Source organism: Hippoglossus stenolepis, chromosome 22 (genome assembly GCF_022539355.2).
Source record: "Hippoglossus stenolepis isolate QCI-W04-F060 chromosome 22, HSTE1.2, whole genome shotgun sequence".
Taxonomy (NCBI): domain Eukaryota; kingdom Metazoa; phylum Chordata; class Actinopteri; order Pleuronectiformes; family Pleuronectidae; genus Hippoglossus; species Hippoglossus stenolepis.
Genome location: NC_061504.1, coordinates 18048649 through 18065920, shown reverse-complemented (window position 1 = coordinate 18065920; position 17272 = coordinate 18048649). Strand labels below are relative to the sequence as shown.

The window sequence follows — 17272 nt, the reverse complement described above, 5'->3', positions numbered from 1 at the left end:
ATGAAGCTGATTCTGAATTGAAAAGGTGGTTTGGACTTGTTATTGTGTAGTAGAAGTTTGGTTGTTAGTTCATCGACTGAAGATCAGATCAGTTTTCATCTGTTTCTGGGAAACAAACTTGGTTGTAAATCAATTTGCAGGTTTCTACATGTAAACAGTTGAAGATGTTGAAGCTCTGTGACTCGTCAGTTGTGTAACTGATGTGTTGTTGTTGTTTAAACCAGATCAACGTGTGATTTGACTCCTGTTCTCTTGTTGCTCTTCCACAGAACCAGACGTTGTGTAAAGGCCTGAATGAGCTTCAGAACGGACAGGTAAGAGACACACACTGGATCTGTTTCATCTGTGCACAAACACACAAACACACAAACACACCAGCGTCACACATAACAGAGCTGAATGGGTCACAAACCTGCCTCTTCACACACAATCCTCACATGAAGCTTCGTCTAAAAACACAACATCTGTCAAATCAGACGTTAAGGTTCTGAATCTGAGAGTTGATGTGAGTTGTTGATTCAGTTGAAAGCCGCAGGTTTCAGGCTGTGAGCTGGTGTGTGTGACGTCTTCATCTTCTACGTGTTTGCCTCCTCTTCTTCATCCTGAGATATCTGTGTTCTTTCACGTCCGTCACGTGTTAGAAACCTCATCAACACGTCCACTCGCTCTCTGGGAAGCTTCCAGCTGTAGAGGTTTGTTGCTGCAGGTAAAGTCTGAAGAGTGGAAACGTTTCCTGTGGTTTCATCCAGAGAAGGAGAGACAACATCTGTCCATCACACATGTCACATGTTCAATCACATGTTATTATGGTGTGGTAGCTGCTGTGTTTTCTGCAGCTACAACACACACACACACACACACACACACACACACACACACACACACACACACACACACACACACACACACACACACAGGTTGTTGTTGTGTGTAATTGAGGCTGAAGTTTGTAGCTGGACTCTCGTCTGTTTGAAAGCTGTTGCTTGTTATGTGAATGGTTTTACTCCCGTGAAGCAGACGGGCTGATTGAAGCTGCGTCTGAAGACTCACTTCTCTGTGTCGTCGTGTGGATGTGAACTCAGATTAACGCCAGAGAAACACAAGTTGTTTAGACTCACTGAGTCGTCCTGCAGCACCTTCGCCTGTTTCCTCCCGGAGACGTAATTAGACTGAAGACGAGATCAATGGTGAACGTCTTAATAGGACAGAGTGAAGCTGTTAAATGAATCTCAGGAGACGTTCAGGAGCTCGGTGCTGTTAAGCAGCTCGTCAGCGTCGAGCGAGGCAGACGAGCTTCAGCGTGGCAGCGAGCAGAGACTCAGCTCATTAAGGATCAGACCTCTTCTGCTGCTGGATATCTGATGTAAACAACGGGCTCGGATTCGGATTCTGCTCCGAGTCGTGAAGACGCTTGAAAAACTGAAATCTGCAGAAAGTCGACTTGTTTTCAGTCCTGTCTCCTTTGTGGTTGTTCATCTGTTTGTGTAGTTTTACACTGTTTGTTTATTTGTGTTCGCTTTGCTTCTCTTTTCGCTCGTTTCATGAAACCTTAAGATTTTTGTTACTTTCTTTTGACTTTTTTCTTGGTTTTGAGTCACTTTTAGATTTAGTTTTTGTCGTCTGTTGTCGTCCGATCCTCTTAATGTCTTTGTGTTGTTTTCCATCTTTGATATGGACTTTCCTCGTGTCCCTCCTCGATGTCCCCCCCCCCTCGTGACCTCAGTCGTTGTGATTCCGAGGATCCACCTCGTCACCGTCCAACTCTCCACCTGCTTTGAGCAGATTCAATATTGACTTCTGGTATCGACTGGTGGATCTAATTTGAAGTGATTGTGGATGAGCAGTAATGGTGGAGAAGTGAGTGGAGCTGCAGCCGCTGTAATTGTCTGTGTTCTGTACTTCATGAACCAATCAGAGCTGCAGAGCGTTGGACTGAATCAAAAGGACGGAGCAAAGAGAGCGATTTTAGAAACTTGTCTCAGGATGAATCCGAACCAGCGGAGGTGACGGCAGCTCGTGATAATGAGGCCTCACGCTGCCACCAGGATCTCCTCCATCCTCCTCCATCCTCCTCCAACACCCACACTTCCTCCTCCTCTGGTGGTGGCGAGGAAAACTCATCTCACAGGCAGCGCTGCGGAGCCGCCAGCGTCTTTCACTCAGATCCACTCGGTCAATATTTACTTGTCGGCCTCAAACCAAATACAGCGATATTGAAAGTCGTCACGCGAAGCGAGAAGAAGAGGAAGAGGAGGAAGAGGAGGAGGAGGAGGAGGAAGCAGTGAAATAAAGAGACGGAGCTCCACGCCTCCTCCAGAACAAGATTTAAAGGAACAGAGTCGAGCTGAAACACTCAATCAGTGAATTACTAATCAGCGGCCATATTGATCCTTGATTAATTATTGAAAGTCTTTCTTAAAATAGAATTCTTTGGCTTCTGAGGATTTCCAGCTTTTTATGTCACATGATGAAACAGAACATTTGAAGATGACATCTTGGCTTCATACCAGAAGCCCCTCCCACAAATCAAACCATTACAAAATAACAAATCTCTGCTAGTTGTGAAATCAAAAAGTAATTAAACTTCATTGATACGCCCACCAGCATTTCACCAGCTACAGCCATGCTAATGCTACTGAGGTGGTGCAACATGTTGTTAATGTAGCACACGATGGGGGGGCCTCCTTCCTCCGCCTCCGAGGACCTGACTTCCTGCTCGTTGAGCTTCCTGCTGATGGAGCAGGTGGAGACGACCTGCCCCCGCTGTGGTGAGCGGGAGCAGCTCCCACAGAGGCCGTTCAGCAGCACATACATGTTCCTCTATCACATACGTGTGTTGTGTTCACGTGTCTGTGGCTTGGTACCGTTCACGTTTAAAACCGACGGGTTAAGGATTAAGATAATTACTGCTGGTTAGAAACAGGGGGCGCTGAAGAGCAAAAGTTCAGCTGTTACTCTGAGGTGTGTGTGTGTGTGTGTGTGTGTGTGTGTGTGTGTGTGTGTGTGTGTGTGTGTGTGTGTGTGTGTGTGTGTGTGTGTGTGTGTGTGTGTGTGTGTGTGTGTGTGTGTGTGTGTGTGATGTCTTCTGGCCCCTCCCCCTCTGTTACATCACATTGAACAACAGAGAGAGACATGCACACATCCATGCATGAAGGGGGTGTTGGGGGTTGGGCAGAGTCTTCTTTGTCCCCCTCGGCCCCCTCTCTCTACAGGAAGTTCTCAAATGTCCGACGAGACGCAGCGAGAATCTGTCGACAGATGTTCAGAGAAAAAGTTTGATTTAATCAAGAGAAAGTGTTTGTGTGTGATGAAGATTTAAAATCATTTTACATTTCCTCAGTTCCTCAGTATCACATCGTTTATTAAGATATAAGTTATTCTACTTCAGCAGAAGACAAACAGACACAGACACGATAAGTTAAATGAAAAACCTGAATATATCAGAGAATCAGAAACAACAGGACAAACAAAGTTCATCATATTTATCTCTATATATTTATAAGAGATGAAAACAAACAGTTAAAGTTGTTTTCTGATAATCTGACGTCAACACAACGAGCAGATATTTAATCACTTACATTTTATTCACGTCTCTTATAATTAAACTTTAACTGCGACAACGTTTCTTGTTGATCGGAGAATTTACAGCTTTAAAAAATATGAGTCTGTTTCTAGAAACATTTCTGAAAAAGTTTCCAGGAAATTAAGTGTTCACTCGAATTAATTTATCATATTGTTCAGAGATTAACTTCAGAGCCTCTGTACATTTTACCACAGGCCTGTGTGTGTGTGTGTGTGTGTGTGTGTGTGTGTGTGTGTGTGTGTGTGTGTGTGTGTGTGTGTGTGTGTGTGTGTGTGTGTGTGTGTGTGTGTGTGTGTGTGTGTGTGTGTGTGTGTGTGTGTTCTTTGTGGCTGCATCTGTCTGCATCTATTGTTCCCTGACGTCCATCTGCTGGCCCCCAGCTAACCTCCCCCTCCTCCAGCGAACACCCCCACGCTCCGCTGGCTCCTCCCCTCTCTCAGCGTGGCCCCAGCTGTCCCCCCCTCTTCCTCCTCTTCCTCCTCTTCCTCCGTCACTGACGTTAGAGTCGTTCATCACTTTAACTTCAGATTAAACCTCAGAGACAACAACACACGAGCCGGGTGCTGAGCAGTAAGTCACTTTCTTTTAACATATTGTTTAATTCAACATGTGGGAACTTAGGTCAGAATTAGAAATGAAATCTCAATCCAGACTTTGCAGCTTTTGTGATAAACACAATGAATTCTAACGTAACTTCAAGTGAAACTTTAGCTTGTTTTAGTTTTTAAAACTTTAAGAATTTCTGCTTCTCTTTGTCTTTTCTTCATTTTAAACTAAATATTTTATCCCAAAACAAAACAAAAGTGTTTTACTAAACAGTTTGTGACAATTTAAAACCTTTTCTGACTTTCAGCAACTTAAAGAATCGTAGTTAAATGAAGAAAATAACTTATGGACTGAGTGATAATGAAAACAATTGTTATCTGCAGCTTCACTAAACAAGGTTTTTATTCCCTGTATTTTCATGTCTGGCTTTTGAATGTGTTTTGTGTCGACTCACACAAACTGAGATGATGAAATTGGAGGTTGTGATCCTTGCAGACGGCGCGGGGCTATAAATGTCTGTGATGGGTTTAGATTTACGTCTGTGATCAATAGTTCAAACAGACGACAGTGATTATTGATCCATGTGGGCAGAGATGAAACCAGATACAAGATCAGGATTCAGCCTCTGATCGTCCATCGAGTGACTGGGAGGGATCCGACCAATCACCTCGGACCTGGGATAGTTGTTTAATTCTTAGTTTAGGAGGAACTTTGTTTTTTATAGAAAGTTCGCTTTGTGTTTTCTTCAGAAAAACTCAGTGGAGACGGATTTAATATAATATTTATTATTGATCTACTCATTTGATTTCATGTCCTCAAGATTCACTTTATTGTGATTCACACAAACAAGCTCAGTAGAGTGAAAGGAGACGTCAGTTTAATTCGATGGTTTCTCTGTAGGTGGAAAATAATTATAAGTAAAATAATTAATAGATGAATATGGTTCAAGATATCCTGAAAGTCTAAAAAAGTTTTTTAGAGATTTTATGGGAGGAAATTTTTAAGAATACAAACAAACAATCAAATATCGTCAGCGTAGAGTGAAACTTTATTCCTGTTTTCTATCGTTTAACAACAACTGACACAATGTCTGTGAGTTCAGTCTCATCAGGTTACAGCTTCAGTCGTGATCAAAATGCACCAAAACCAAAGAGTTATTATATTTTCTAAGATCCATCATTCTAAGCTGCGATGAATCATAATTTTTATTCTTGATTATTCTGCTGACGATTTTCTGGATTCTGTTGTCACAGTGTGAATAGTTGACACTTAAGTTATTGACCCCTAACCTTAATAATTCATATTTCATAATTATAATGCGATGGGGGTTTTGTCATGTAAATATAAATAGTCACCAGGTTTGTGTCCTTAGATTCTAAAAGAAATCCAATGAATGTCTCAATATTCCACACAAATAAACAGGAAGTGTCAGTGAAATGTCTTTAGAAGAAGATTAAAGTTGGATCTCAGCAGGTTTCAGTGTTGTGACCGGCTCAGGCTCATAAAACTGTGACTTTTAACTAAATGTAAACCTGGAAACTCGGTTGTCAAACACAAGACTCAGATAAATCCACTGCAGGTGAAAACCTTCATTCTCCTGTAAGAGAAATGATTTTATTCTTTGACTTTATTTCTCCTCCTGCAGCAGCAAAGATAAAACCAGCACACTGGTCTCATTTTGCTCAGCAGACGTCCTTAATCCCGGCTAATCCAACATGTTAAACGCTTGTTGTCTCTGCGGCGAGCGCGGGGCAGCGACCCAGGCACCGGGGGCTTCCCACAGGCCAGTTGGACTCGGTCAGACGCCCTCTGGTTCTGGTCCAGTGCTCTCAGCTCCGAGACGTTCTGCCAAGTCCCGGCTGAAAGAGTCGAGTGGCGCTTGTGAGGCTGGAATCTGAGCTGCAGGTTGAGGAGAGAGGAGAACATGAGCCTTCGATCCAGAATCAGGAAAGAACATCTGAATTCCACCGTGATCCACGAGTTCTTATCCACACTGGGACAAAACTAAATTCACTGATTGGACATTTTATCAAGTAATGTTTAATCCCATAATTAAAATTCTGTTGTCATGACAACTGCGGTGATAGAAAATAGGGATTTTTTTACTGCATCATTTATGAAGTCACAGTTTTAACAACAGAAACGTGCAGGTGATAAATCAGTTTGTTAAATGAGTGGTTTGATTTAAAATCACCTCCTTACATACCTCTTTATGTTCTCTGTTTATTAACTCACACACTGAAATGACTCCTTGGTTCTTCAGATGTGTAATTGATAGATTTCAAATCGGGCTGGGAGCACGTTAACGTTCAGTCTGAGTGAGCTGGCTCACGGTGGCCGAGCTGCTCAGACGACACTCACCAGCCTTTTAATCAGCACCAATAACGTCCGCTGCTGCTCTCGCCGCCGTTTTTCATGACCCTATTATCAGCGATTAGAGGAGCAGAGTCGAGGTGATCAGCGGACGCAGCTGCGGCGCCATCACTTCTCCTCGACTCTACACTTAATATAGACTCTGACCTTTTGACGCTTTGTGATTGTGGCTGTCGCAGCCGCTCAATATCCTCTGGCTGAAGGTGTGCGAGGAGCAGATGTCTTCATTACGGCCTCCAGACACATTCCTCTCCATGACGTCCAGATCACTTCATTTCACTGATCTGATTAACTGATAACTCTGATCCTTCAGCAGAGCTTCAACACAAACTGATTAGAAACAGATTTAAAAAATGAAAAGTGATGTAACTGAGCTAAAAGCCAAATACAACGTTCTACTGTAAAAAGCTTCAGGTGATTCACAGACATGAAGAAGAAACCACAGCAAACAGGAAGCAGCAGCGAGCTGCTTTTCAGTATAAAAGCATCAGCAGAGTCACCTGCTCCTGCTCACCTGCTGGGCGAGTTGAACCCCCTCCTCTCGCTGAGGCTGATGTGAAGCAATGAAAGGAGCGGGATGCACATGCACACGAAGACGTTGCCCTGACAACAACAACGCTGAGCTTTTATCAAAACGAGGGCCGAGCCGCGAAGCTTTAACGAACCTCGGGAGGATTCAAACCTCGACTCAAATCAAACTTCACTCGCTCTGTTTTCCTCTTGTTGTTTTCATTTACACACCGACACTCCCACCGTGCACCGCCGCCGTGATCGAGTGACACGTCGCTATAGCAACATTTCTCCAGAAGCTTGTGCAGCTGCAGACGCTGGAGTAAAGACGGACGCCTCAGATCACAGACAGCTAACTGATGCAGTGTAGAGCACAGACCGGTCCAACGGAAACATGCAGGTTCCACACTTTTTACAACAGAACATTTATCAACGTCAGCCCATGTGTGTGGCGCCGCCGCTCCGTCACTTCTGAAAACCCAATCAACACAGACCGATGATGTAAATGTCCGCAGGGCGACGGCGAGGCCTGGAAACCCGCAGCTGTGGCGACGGCCTCGGCTCAGAAACAGTTTTGTCTGTTTTCACATTCAGTTGGTGAAACGTCTTCTGGGCTCTTTGCTGAAAAGTTAATTGAGATGAAAATCAAAGTCTGAGGCTGAGAGTTCCTGAGAGAACCTGAAGGCAGCACGTCGTCAGAAAAACAAAGTGATTAGTGTCGACGCCAGCGATCGATCGAAGAGTCGTCGTCACCGAATCCGATTCTGTAACTAAAGCTTCTGTCTCGGTCGTTTAACAACTCGACTCAGGAAACAACAAAATATTACAACTGTTTATTCTGTTTTCTTCAGTTTCCATCACATCAAAGTTAATTTTCAGGTTTGAGAATCTGTGACCATCGACTGTTTGTAGTTAAACATCTCTAAAATACTTAATTACCAATCAGAGGTGTCATTGATCCATTAATCAATGCATTGATTGATTGTCTCTGCCCTGGTTGTGTAGATTTCCCCCTGTGGGTTCAGTGTGTGTGTGTGTGTGTGTGTGTGTGTGTGTGTGTGTGTGTGTGTGTGTGTGTGTGTGTGTGTGTGTGTGTGTGTGTGTGTGTGTGTGTGTGTGTGTGTGTGTGTGTGTGTGTGTGTGTGTGTGTGTGTGTCACATTCCGGTGAACATGAGGGAGATGAAGCCCAGGGCGTGTTTGATTTGCATTTAAATGGATTTATTGTCCGCTGCCGGTGTGACGGGCGGAGACTGACCACATGATCACATCCTGTGGGAGAGAAGTCGGAGTCGTGCAGCGAACAGAACGTCACAGTTTGACTAAACGCCTCCTCGTGTTTGTGATGCAGCTGAATAATGAACATTTTAATGTTTGTTCTGTGGTCGATGACAGAAGAGGAACAGTGACACAGTTTCATCTGTCCACACTTCATTTATAGTATATATATATATATATGTGTGTATGTGTGTCGCCATCTTGTGCTGGAGTCCGTCAGTATTGATTGTGGAGGTAGTTAAATAAGATTAAATGTTATTAAGTGAAAACAAAGAATATTAAGTCTAGAATTTACCGTCAGTGATTTTGGATAAAAGCTGGAGATCATGAAATACGTTTGACAGTGTTCGACTTGTCCTGTCCTGTTTCCTCTGGACGAAGCGTCTTTGTCTCTAAACGTTGTTTCTCTGCAGTTTTTAAAATGCGTCGTTTCTCGGTGAGAGTGAAGTCGTTTAAATTCACATTTGTCTCCTTCAGACCTTCAGAGTTTTGTCTCCCGAGCAGCGAGATGTGATTTTTATTCTGTTTACCAGCTGCTTCAATATTTAACTACAGGTTGACGTCTCTCAGCTCAGGGACTGAAACATTCATCAGTTCAAACCTAATCTGAGGCATGAATCTGACGTTATTGGACTTGTCTCTGTCCCCTGGTCGTCTCGCTGCGAGTGTCCTGCTGCAGACTCATGATGAGATGATCCACGGCCGGGTGAACCTGCTCTGCTTCACAATCACATCCTGAGCTGGAGTTTGTCACATTTACACAGACGCCAGTGGGTCAAGATAGTCTTTGTCTCAGGGGGACAGGCGGTCGGTGGATCCTGTGCTGGGTCTCAGCCACCGGTCTCACCGCTGCCCGGACAGACGCTGTGTTTCCTGGCTGCACCTCCACCTCCACATGTGGAGCAGCAGGGGCCTCTGTCTCTGTGACGCCCCCGTCTGCCAAGCTGTGGGCCAGGGGCCAAACTCTGTCCCGTGTGCCCCTGCTGATAAGATGACCCTCTGCCAGGGGGGGGGGGGGCTGGGTCCTGGGACCAGAACAAACCATTTACTGAACTCTGTGGTTCTGGTGGTTCTGAGTCTCTCTGCTTCTGTTTCTGGTTCCTGTTGAAGATTTAGATTTTATATTTGTTGAATCTCATCATATCTTCCTGATGAAAACGATTTAAATCACGTTTATTTCCACTGAACCAACTGCATCATCAAACCTCAGATATTAAAGATGATTTGATCTTTCTGTTGCTGCAGTTGAGAATCAGTCTCATAAAGCAGAGATGTAAAGATTCTTTCTTCCTCCTTTAACTGAAATGTCTCTGTTGTGCGTTGGAAACAGCTGCTGAAGAAATAAACTCCATCTCGTAGCTTCTCAGGAACAGTCGCGTTGCAATAGGCAGACACGGGCCCCTGAGCTGAGAGGGGGCCCCTGAGCTGAGAGGGGGCCCCTGAGCTGAGAGGGGGCCCCTGAGAGAAGCCCTCTAAATAGATCTACAGGAGACTAACGAGGCCCCATGCCGCTAACTTTCTGTTTCGGTTTGGTTTTTAGTTGGATGTGGGGCCCCTCTGTCCTTTTTACCTGGGGCCCACTAACTCCTTTGAAACGCTCCTGCTCCATGAGGAACCTGGGATGTGATAAAAAGCTCCAGACCTGTTCCTAAATGGACCTCGGGGGGGTTTGGTCAGCTCCATTCATGTCCTCACTTGGAGGACACTCTCACAGCTGATTATCTTTACGTGCATTGCACCTTTAATGGAGTGTTTTTCTCTTGTTTCACTCCTGAAGTGACGGATGTGAGTTTTTCTTCTTCACTGGTGGAAAAAGGACGGACTGCAGCCCCGTCTCCTCAGCACCTTTCAGGAGTGAAGGGCCTCACTGGTAAATGGAGTGTAAACAAAGAGAGCGTCTGGCAGCTGCGCTGATGGAAATCTGAACAGCTACTAATGCGTTTTTCAGCAGCGCTGTTATCTCAAAGGCACACTATCAAAACGGAGCACATAATGAGTGTGGATAATCCTGTCCGCTCGCTGGATCTGCAGTAAACAGCGCCGGGCTGACGGATGACCTTAACTGTGGCCTTCCAGCGAATTAGATTCTGCCAGTCGAGAGACGTGTCCACAGATCCTGTTAAACTCGTCCTGAAGGAGACGCTACAGCAGAATGCTTCAATCTGTAACTCAACTACCGGACCTGTGTTGTAGCTGAGACGTGTTCTAACGTTATATATTTTCAAACCTGCCAAAATCTGTAGTTTTCATCAAGGTAACGCTGCGTTTCATCTGGTCGCCTGTCGGTGGCGTCACATCCTCTTTGTGCATGTGTCAGCGTGTGTTTGTCTTCCAGAGGTTTTCAAAGTGACTTTTTATCCAGTTTGAAGTCACATTTTGACGATAAACTTATTAGATCTTGATGTTTTTCATTCCTCGGCACCAGTGACACCTAGTGGCCGGAGGTTTTATGTTTTCGTGTTGTCCGTCCTTGTGAACATAATATCTCCAGAACGCCTTGAGGACATTTCTTCACGTTTGGTACAAATGGTCACTTAGACTCACTGATTAAATGATTAGATTTGGGTCAAATATCAAAGTGAGCTCATATTAATGGAACTGCTCTGGTTGGTGAAAACAAACAACCACAGGACAGTTATTCTAATGAACTCGATACTGAAGTTAGCAGCAGCTCAGAGACGTTGTACAGCATCGGAGAAACACTGATATTTAACGTGACGCTGCTTTATTCACTGTTTTCACTGGATCAGCTGTTTGTTTAGAAGAGGAGGAAACAGAATTCAGCTCCTGATAAAAACCATCACTGAAGGAATCCTAACCAGGAGAAGTTTCCCTGACACTTCTCCTAGTTTACGTGTTTTTAAAATATCCGTAAACATCTGCTTTGGTTAAACGTCTGGTTAAAGCGTATTAACGGCTCTGAACAGACTCTCCAGTCACAGTTGGTGGTTGATTTGTGGCAGTTTGATGTTCACCAGCTCGGATACAGGGACGACACCAAAGTGAATCATCGGCTCTTGATGCACGTAGCTGCAGACAATTGGGCTCAGCAACGCTGAAGCATGGCGGCGTCCGGCCGTCATTAGAGCGTGAGGATGAAAGGTGAACGCTGAGTGGACGTTGAGGAAAGCCTCTGCTGCCTGCGTCCAATTAACACAGTCGGAAACTGAACACGGAGAAAATGGCTCGTTAGGAAGCGGAACCTTTTAAAAACATTGTCATGGTTTCCGCACACAGACATGTGGTCAGGGGTCAGCGTGATCCACCAATCAGGAGCCAGTGTGATGTACTGCAGCTTCCTGCTGACAGATAAAATAAAGATTTTAATAAGAATCAGGTATTAAAATGTCCTGAAACCAGAGTTGATAGGTGGATGAGCAGCAGCTGTATTAGACCATAATGCAACTGTGGAGTTCTCTCCACTAATTAACCAAACAGACGGAGGTTTCTTAGTTTATCTGTAGTTTTCAGATTAAAGACAAACTTGGGACAAATCAAAGCAACAGTAAAATGCCTTTGAGAGTGAATCAGTTTTAAAACTCTACATCTACAATGAACAGGAATACGATGAATTACAAAAGTCAAGATGTTTAGTTTAGTTTGGCAATGTGTCGAAAACATAAGGTTTTAAGATGTTTCTGAAAGTTCACCTGGGTGTTGGAAACGTGCTTTAGGTTTCAAGAAGCCGACAAAATAAAACGTCCTCCTAGAAACTGTCAAAGAACTGATTTAAGATTATGAGACATCAAACAGTCAAACTGACCAATAATATTCCATAATACAAACATGATCAGAGAGAATACAAGAGGCCCCAGTATAGATCCCTGAGGAACTCCACAACTTCATCAAGCAGACTTTTGGTCAGAGATGGATAAAAGTTCAGAAAAACATATTAACATATGTGATGCAGTGACAGGTCTATATTTTCTTATGACCCTGGATTTGTGCTTTTGTAGAGAACTGCGTGTTTGAGAGTTTAACAGCTCAGACAATATTCACATCAGAGATGAACACACCTCGGGAGCTGAGTCTTTTATTTGTCAGTGGAGAAGCAGCTTTCAAACCATTTGTCTGCTCAGGTTTTTCGTTGTGTTGAAAAGTTAGTCTTTCTTTTGCACCCTGCGAACATTAGTCCGTCATCGTTGTATCTGAAAATCCGTAAGCGAGTAATCGATGCTTCTCTTAGCGGCACTTGATTCACAGTTCGGCAGCTGGATGAAAACACTGAGGAGAAAGAAAAACGTTAAAATTCTGTTCAGCCTCACAATGATGTGACTCTGCTGCAGCGAGACGTTCGTCAGCCGACATTCTGACCTCGTTCTCCGGGATTTAACCAGAGTTTGAAGTCGCCAGAGGCCGGTTCAGAATGAATTAGGTTTCTCTGACATTTCAGTAAATCCCCCTGTTAGTTGGATGTTTCAGATGGATATCAGTTTCATTTCAGCGTGTCCATTACTGGGAGAGATGTCGGGCTACCGTTGTATTCAAGTCACAGGTTTTCTCTTCAGGATAAATCCCTCGCAGCTTTTGAAGAACCCAGAAGGTCATTTACCGGCAGTTAATCCTGGTTTGAAGGTTCCTCCAGGATCCTGCAACACTCGTCTGTACGTCCGGACGAACATATTCATCTGCCGCATAATAAAAACTGTTTTAGACCATTTCACATTTTATTTCCTGATCAAACTAACAAACAAACTAGAAGAAGATTGTCAGTTAATTGTTGTACGTATTTTTATTTATGCATAAAGGCCAAAATTCACAGTTTTCACTTTTTAAAAATTTAATAAATAGTTAACATACAGTATAAGTTAATATGAATAAGTAATTAGTTTTTTCTAATAAAGACTTAAAGATCACGTTAATTTGGGGAAATCTTGATGAATTTTTCACTACTTTCTTTTTTTATCAGAGAATTAGAATAATCGGTTAAATGAGAACAAAACAACATTCACAGAATCACTTTCTCTTTTAATCTAACTCCAGGTGTTTTAGAATAAAACCTCCCTGAGCATCTTGTTGTCTCTCTGATACCTGCTGCCCCCCCGTCACCTCCCTCCAGGAGGGACTGGGTTCGGCTCTCAGCCCTGAGAGGTCGGTAGATGAGATGTGACCTTTGAGACAATCAGAGGTGGCCCTGCTCCAACAAACGCTGAATGGCGAGCGGCGGCCCCTCGGCCCTGGTGCAGGGCCCGCCTGTGGATTACATTGATCCTGTGAAACAAAGGCCCGACAGGCTCTTTGTTAATAAACAACAACATGAGAATAGAAGAGGGCGGCTGACGCTGCTTCTGGGAAACCAACGAGAAGAAGAAGAGTTTGTGAAAAGTAAAATAACCCAGAGACACATTGTGAGTCATCAGTCTTAAATAACCAAGAATCAGTATCAGCAGTTATCTGCTGATATGAAAACTTAAATTTTAAAGAAGAAAAGATGTAAATTCATTTCAAAAAAATATTTATAATAAAGTTTATGGTTAAACTGTAAAATATCAAACCTCAGTTACATCTTGAATCAGAGACAGAAACGGAAACAGACCCACAAATCCATGTTGGTTGTGCTCTACTTCATAAGAATCTTTATTCAAGATTATAATGAATATTGTCACAGTTTTTATTCACATAAAATGACATTAGGAATTGTAAACTTATATTACCCCCCCTCCCCCTCCGCTGGATCCTCCACCCTCTGAAAACACTTCAGTTCCACCTTAAGTCTCTGGCCTGTTTTTTAAGGAGGACTAACTGATTAGTGATGCAGCAGCAAGGCCCGAAATGAGTCCGTCAGCCCCCCCGCTGCCTCCCCCTTCACAGGCTGAATAATAGAGACTAATGCTGGTGTGTGTGTTTGTGTGTGTGTGTTTGTGTGTTAGTTTCTTTGAGGAGGAAAAATCTGCTGAAATCAGCTCATTTAGAAACTTTTGTGGAATCAAACAAATGAAGCTGCAGATGTAAAATATAATCAACACAGGACTATTTCCTTCAAACACACACGTACATAATATATAAATATATATAGTATGAGTGCTCCACTTCTTCTCTGGTATTTGATGTGGTGAATCAAAGCGTCGGCCTCTTTGCTGATGTGTCTTCAGGGTAATCGCTGCAGCAAAGACACTCAGGTCTGAAAATGCTTTTAAACTGTAAATTTTATTTTTATTTTTTAAAGCGGATGCACAAAACTGCTTCGGCCAGAGAAGAAGAAATATCCCCCCCTCCTCTCACAAACCCAGTGTAGTCCATAGAAAAGCATGAGAGCGGTGGTGGTGGTGGTGGGATGAGAAGGGCAGTGGGATGGAATATGAAATATTTACAGAGCTTCTTCTCCTCAGCAGAGCGAGGGTGAAGCGGAGGGGAAAGTGAGATGTACTTAACTCGAGGTGTATTTTCTTTTCCAGGCTGAAGAGGAGGAGGAGGTGGGGGAGGGGTGTGTGTGTGTGTGTGTGTGTGTGTGTGTGTGTGTGTGTGTGTGTGTGTGTGTGTGTGTGTGTGTGTGTGTGTGTGTGTGTGTGTGTGTGTGTGTGTGTGTGTGTGTGTGTGTGTGTGTGTGTGTGTGGCGACTCAGTAGATGAGCAGCTTCAGTTTTACAGAAGCATTAACATCAGAGGACGTAAAAGTACAAACCTTCTCTACTGCAGTAAAATGACTTAAATACTGATTCAGCATCTTTACTCCAGTTAAAGTTCAGGCTCTGAAATGTACTCAGAGTATAAGAGTAAGAAGTTTCTAACGACATATTATATTAATAAAGTTCAGAGACTATTTCACTGAACCACTGACTTCAAATCAGATAAAAACATCAAATAAAAACAGGTTAAATGTTGAGCATTGAAAATGTTCCAAGGCGACACACACACGTCTTCCCCCCCAAACACCTGCTTGACCAATAACAACTTTATTTTTATTTAATCAAATAACTAAAACCAAAGTTTTCAGAAACATGAGCACTTGAACACACAACAGTGAGATACTCAACTACCTAAACTGATCAAATGTAGTGAACGTCTACTTAGTTTGGTCCATGTCCCATCTGCTAACGTGGAGGAGGCTATACTGCAGCCAGCCACCAGGGGGCGATCCAGATGTTCTAACCTGTCTGTCTCTCTCTCCTGACAGAAGCTGGCGGTCAGAACTTGTCCTGTAGGGACGACCAAGCCGCTGTCCCTCATCAAGCCGCCCAGCCAGAGCATCGCCATCTCTGTGGTGCCGGCCAAGGCTCCCGTTTCCATGGTGACCGCACACATCAACGGACAGAAGGTGGCGAGTTCGGAGCCGCTGCAGACGTCCCCCATCAACCTCCAGACCGCCGGCAGGGTGGCGGCCACCGGAGTCCACACGTTCAGCAGCAGGAGAGCTGGGGAGCTGCCTCCGTCTCAGGTAACAGCTGAAACATCTGGAACATCTGGAACATCTGAAACATGTAGAACATCTGAAACATGTAGAACATCTGAAACATGTAGAACATCTGAAACATGTAGAATCTGCACCATAACAAACATATATATCGATACAGATGTGAGCAGATTGTTTCACCTGTAAAACGTATCAACACAGTTACTGCAGATCAAAGGCTCAGTGTCTCTGGTCATGTGATCTCCACACGTGTTCTCTGGAGCTTGAGCCCACATACTTATCAAAGCCAAAGACACAGGAGGCATGTGATTGGTTCAGAGTCAGTTTGTGTAGCTGAGTGAAGCAGAAACGACTTCCTGCTTGTTTCCAGGTCCGGTTGGTGGTGAACCTGTCAGCCTGTGATCCCTGTGTGTGGATGTAGGTTCATGAAACAACTCAAATATACTGACGCAGCAGATCAACACTCGGGTGTTCTATCATGTGACGTGAACACAGTGAGAGAAAGTGTCAGATAAACAGAAGAAGTTTCATTTCTTGGTCTGTTAGGATTCAGGCCACAGTCTGTTCTCCTCCCGCTCTGTATTCAGCTCCATCCCCCCCGTCAGCTCACAGCCAGGATCAGCCTCAGCTCTGGCAGCCTGCGCACTTTGACTGTAATTGTACGACCCTGCAGAGAGAGGAGGGCCGAGCCCGGGGCCCTCGGGCTCCTGGTTCATGATCCATGAGTCTGTGCAGCAGATTCTGTCCATCGACGCGACTCACGTACGATGGAACGTGTTTGTTTTCATGTTTCTGTAGAGAAGGAAAAACAGAAACGAGTTTTCATTTATCAAATCATTTAAAGTGAAATAAAGCCCAGATGTGTTTTTATAGTTTTCACATCATGACCTGACTCCTCGAGGTCTGTGAAGAAAAGCTGCTGTGACTCCCCCCGTCGTTCAGCCGTCATCTGGACACATTCCCTCGCTCTCCTCGGCCTCTCTCGCCCTCTCTGTCGGACGGTGGGGGTGGGGGGGCGGGTCTTTATGACTGTATTGTTCAGTCTGAACGCTCCTCACCCAGCTGCTCACCCGTTATCACAGAGCAGTAAAAAGAAAATCCTCTCACAGGCTTCTGCTCGTTTCTCACCTCCGCCAATCCAGAGTCATAAAAGCTCGGCCAATCAGAGGCCACACGCAGAGGAGGTGTATGTGTGTGTGGGGGGGGTCCTCTCGACCACCTGGCTGCTAATTTGGAGATCAATAATGAGGTGTAATGGGTTTGATGCTCCGCACGAGTGCACAAGTTAAAGCTGCATTGTCCCAACACGTCAGTGAGAGCAGCTGCAAACAAGAGGAACACGACTCAGGGACATGAACTTTTTACAAATTCAGTTTGGATTTTAATCTCTGTGTTTACATGTTGAGGATGAAGGTGAATGTGTCAAGGACAGAAAACTCAACTTATCTGGAAACAAACAGCTCATGGCTTTATTTTGTAGGAGAACATAGGAAAGGTTCAAGTGAGTGTTCATCTAGTGATAAACAAAGACTTTGTCTTCGTCTGTGAGAGGTGAAGCTTCAGATGTTCTGGATCTTCTCCTGCAGCCTCCTGGTAAAACGTCTGTAACATGTCAGAGTGAGTCCATGTGAGGA

At 44.2% G+C, this 17272-nt stretch overlaps 1 protein-coding gene across 4 annotated transcripts in view; it reads left to right on the top strand.

The window, feature by feature from the left end:
• Positions 1–17272, top strand: part of phf21b (PHD finger protein 21B) — a 53474-nt gene that overhangs the window by 23726 nt on the left and 12476 nt on the right. For 2 of the 4 annotated variants that reach the window (XM_035147717.2, XM_035147719.2), the window contains exons 2-3: positions 270–314; positions 15405–15662. In XM_035147717.2, coding sequence (XP_035003608.2) covers positions 270–314; positions 15405–15662 — 303 coding nt within the window. Of the gene's footprint in view, positions 1–269; positions 315–15401; positions 15663–17272 lie in introns of all 4 variants that reach the window. The other 2 variants (XM_035147716.2, XM_035147718.2) reach the window with 1 other exon arrangement.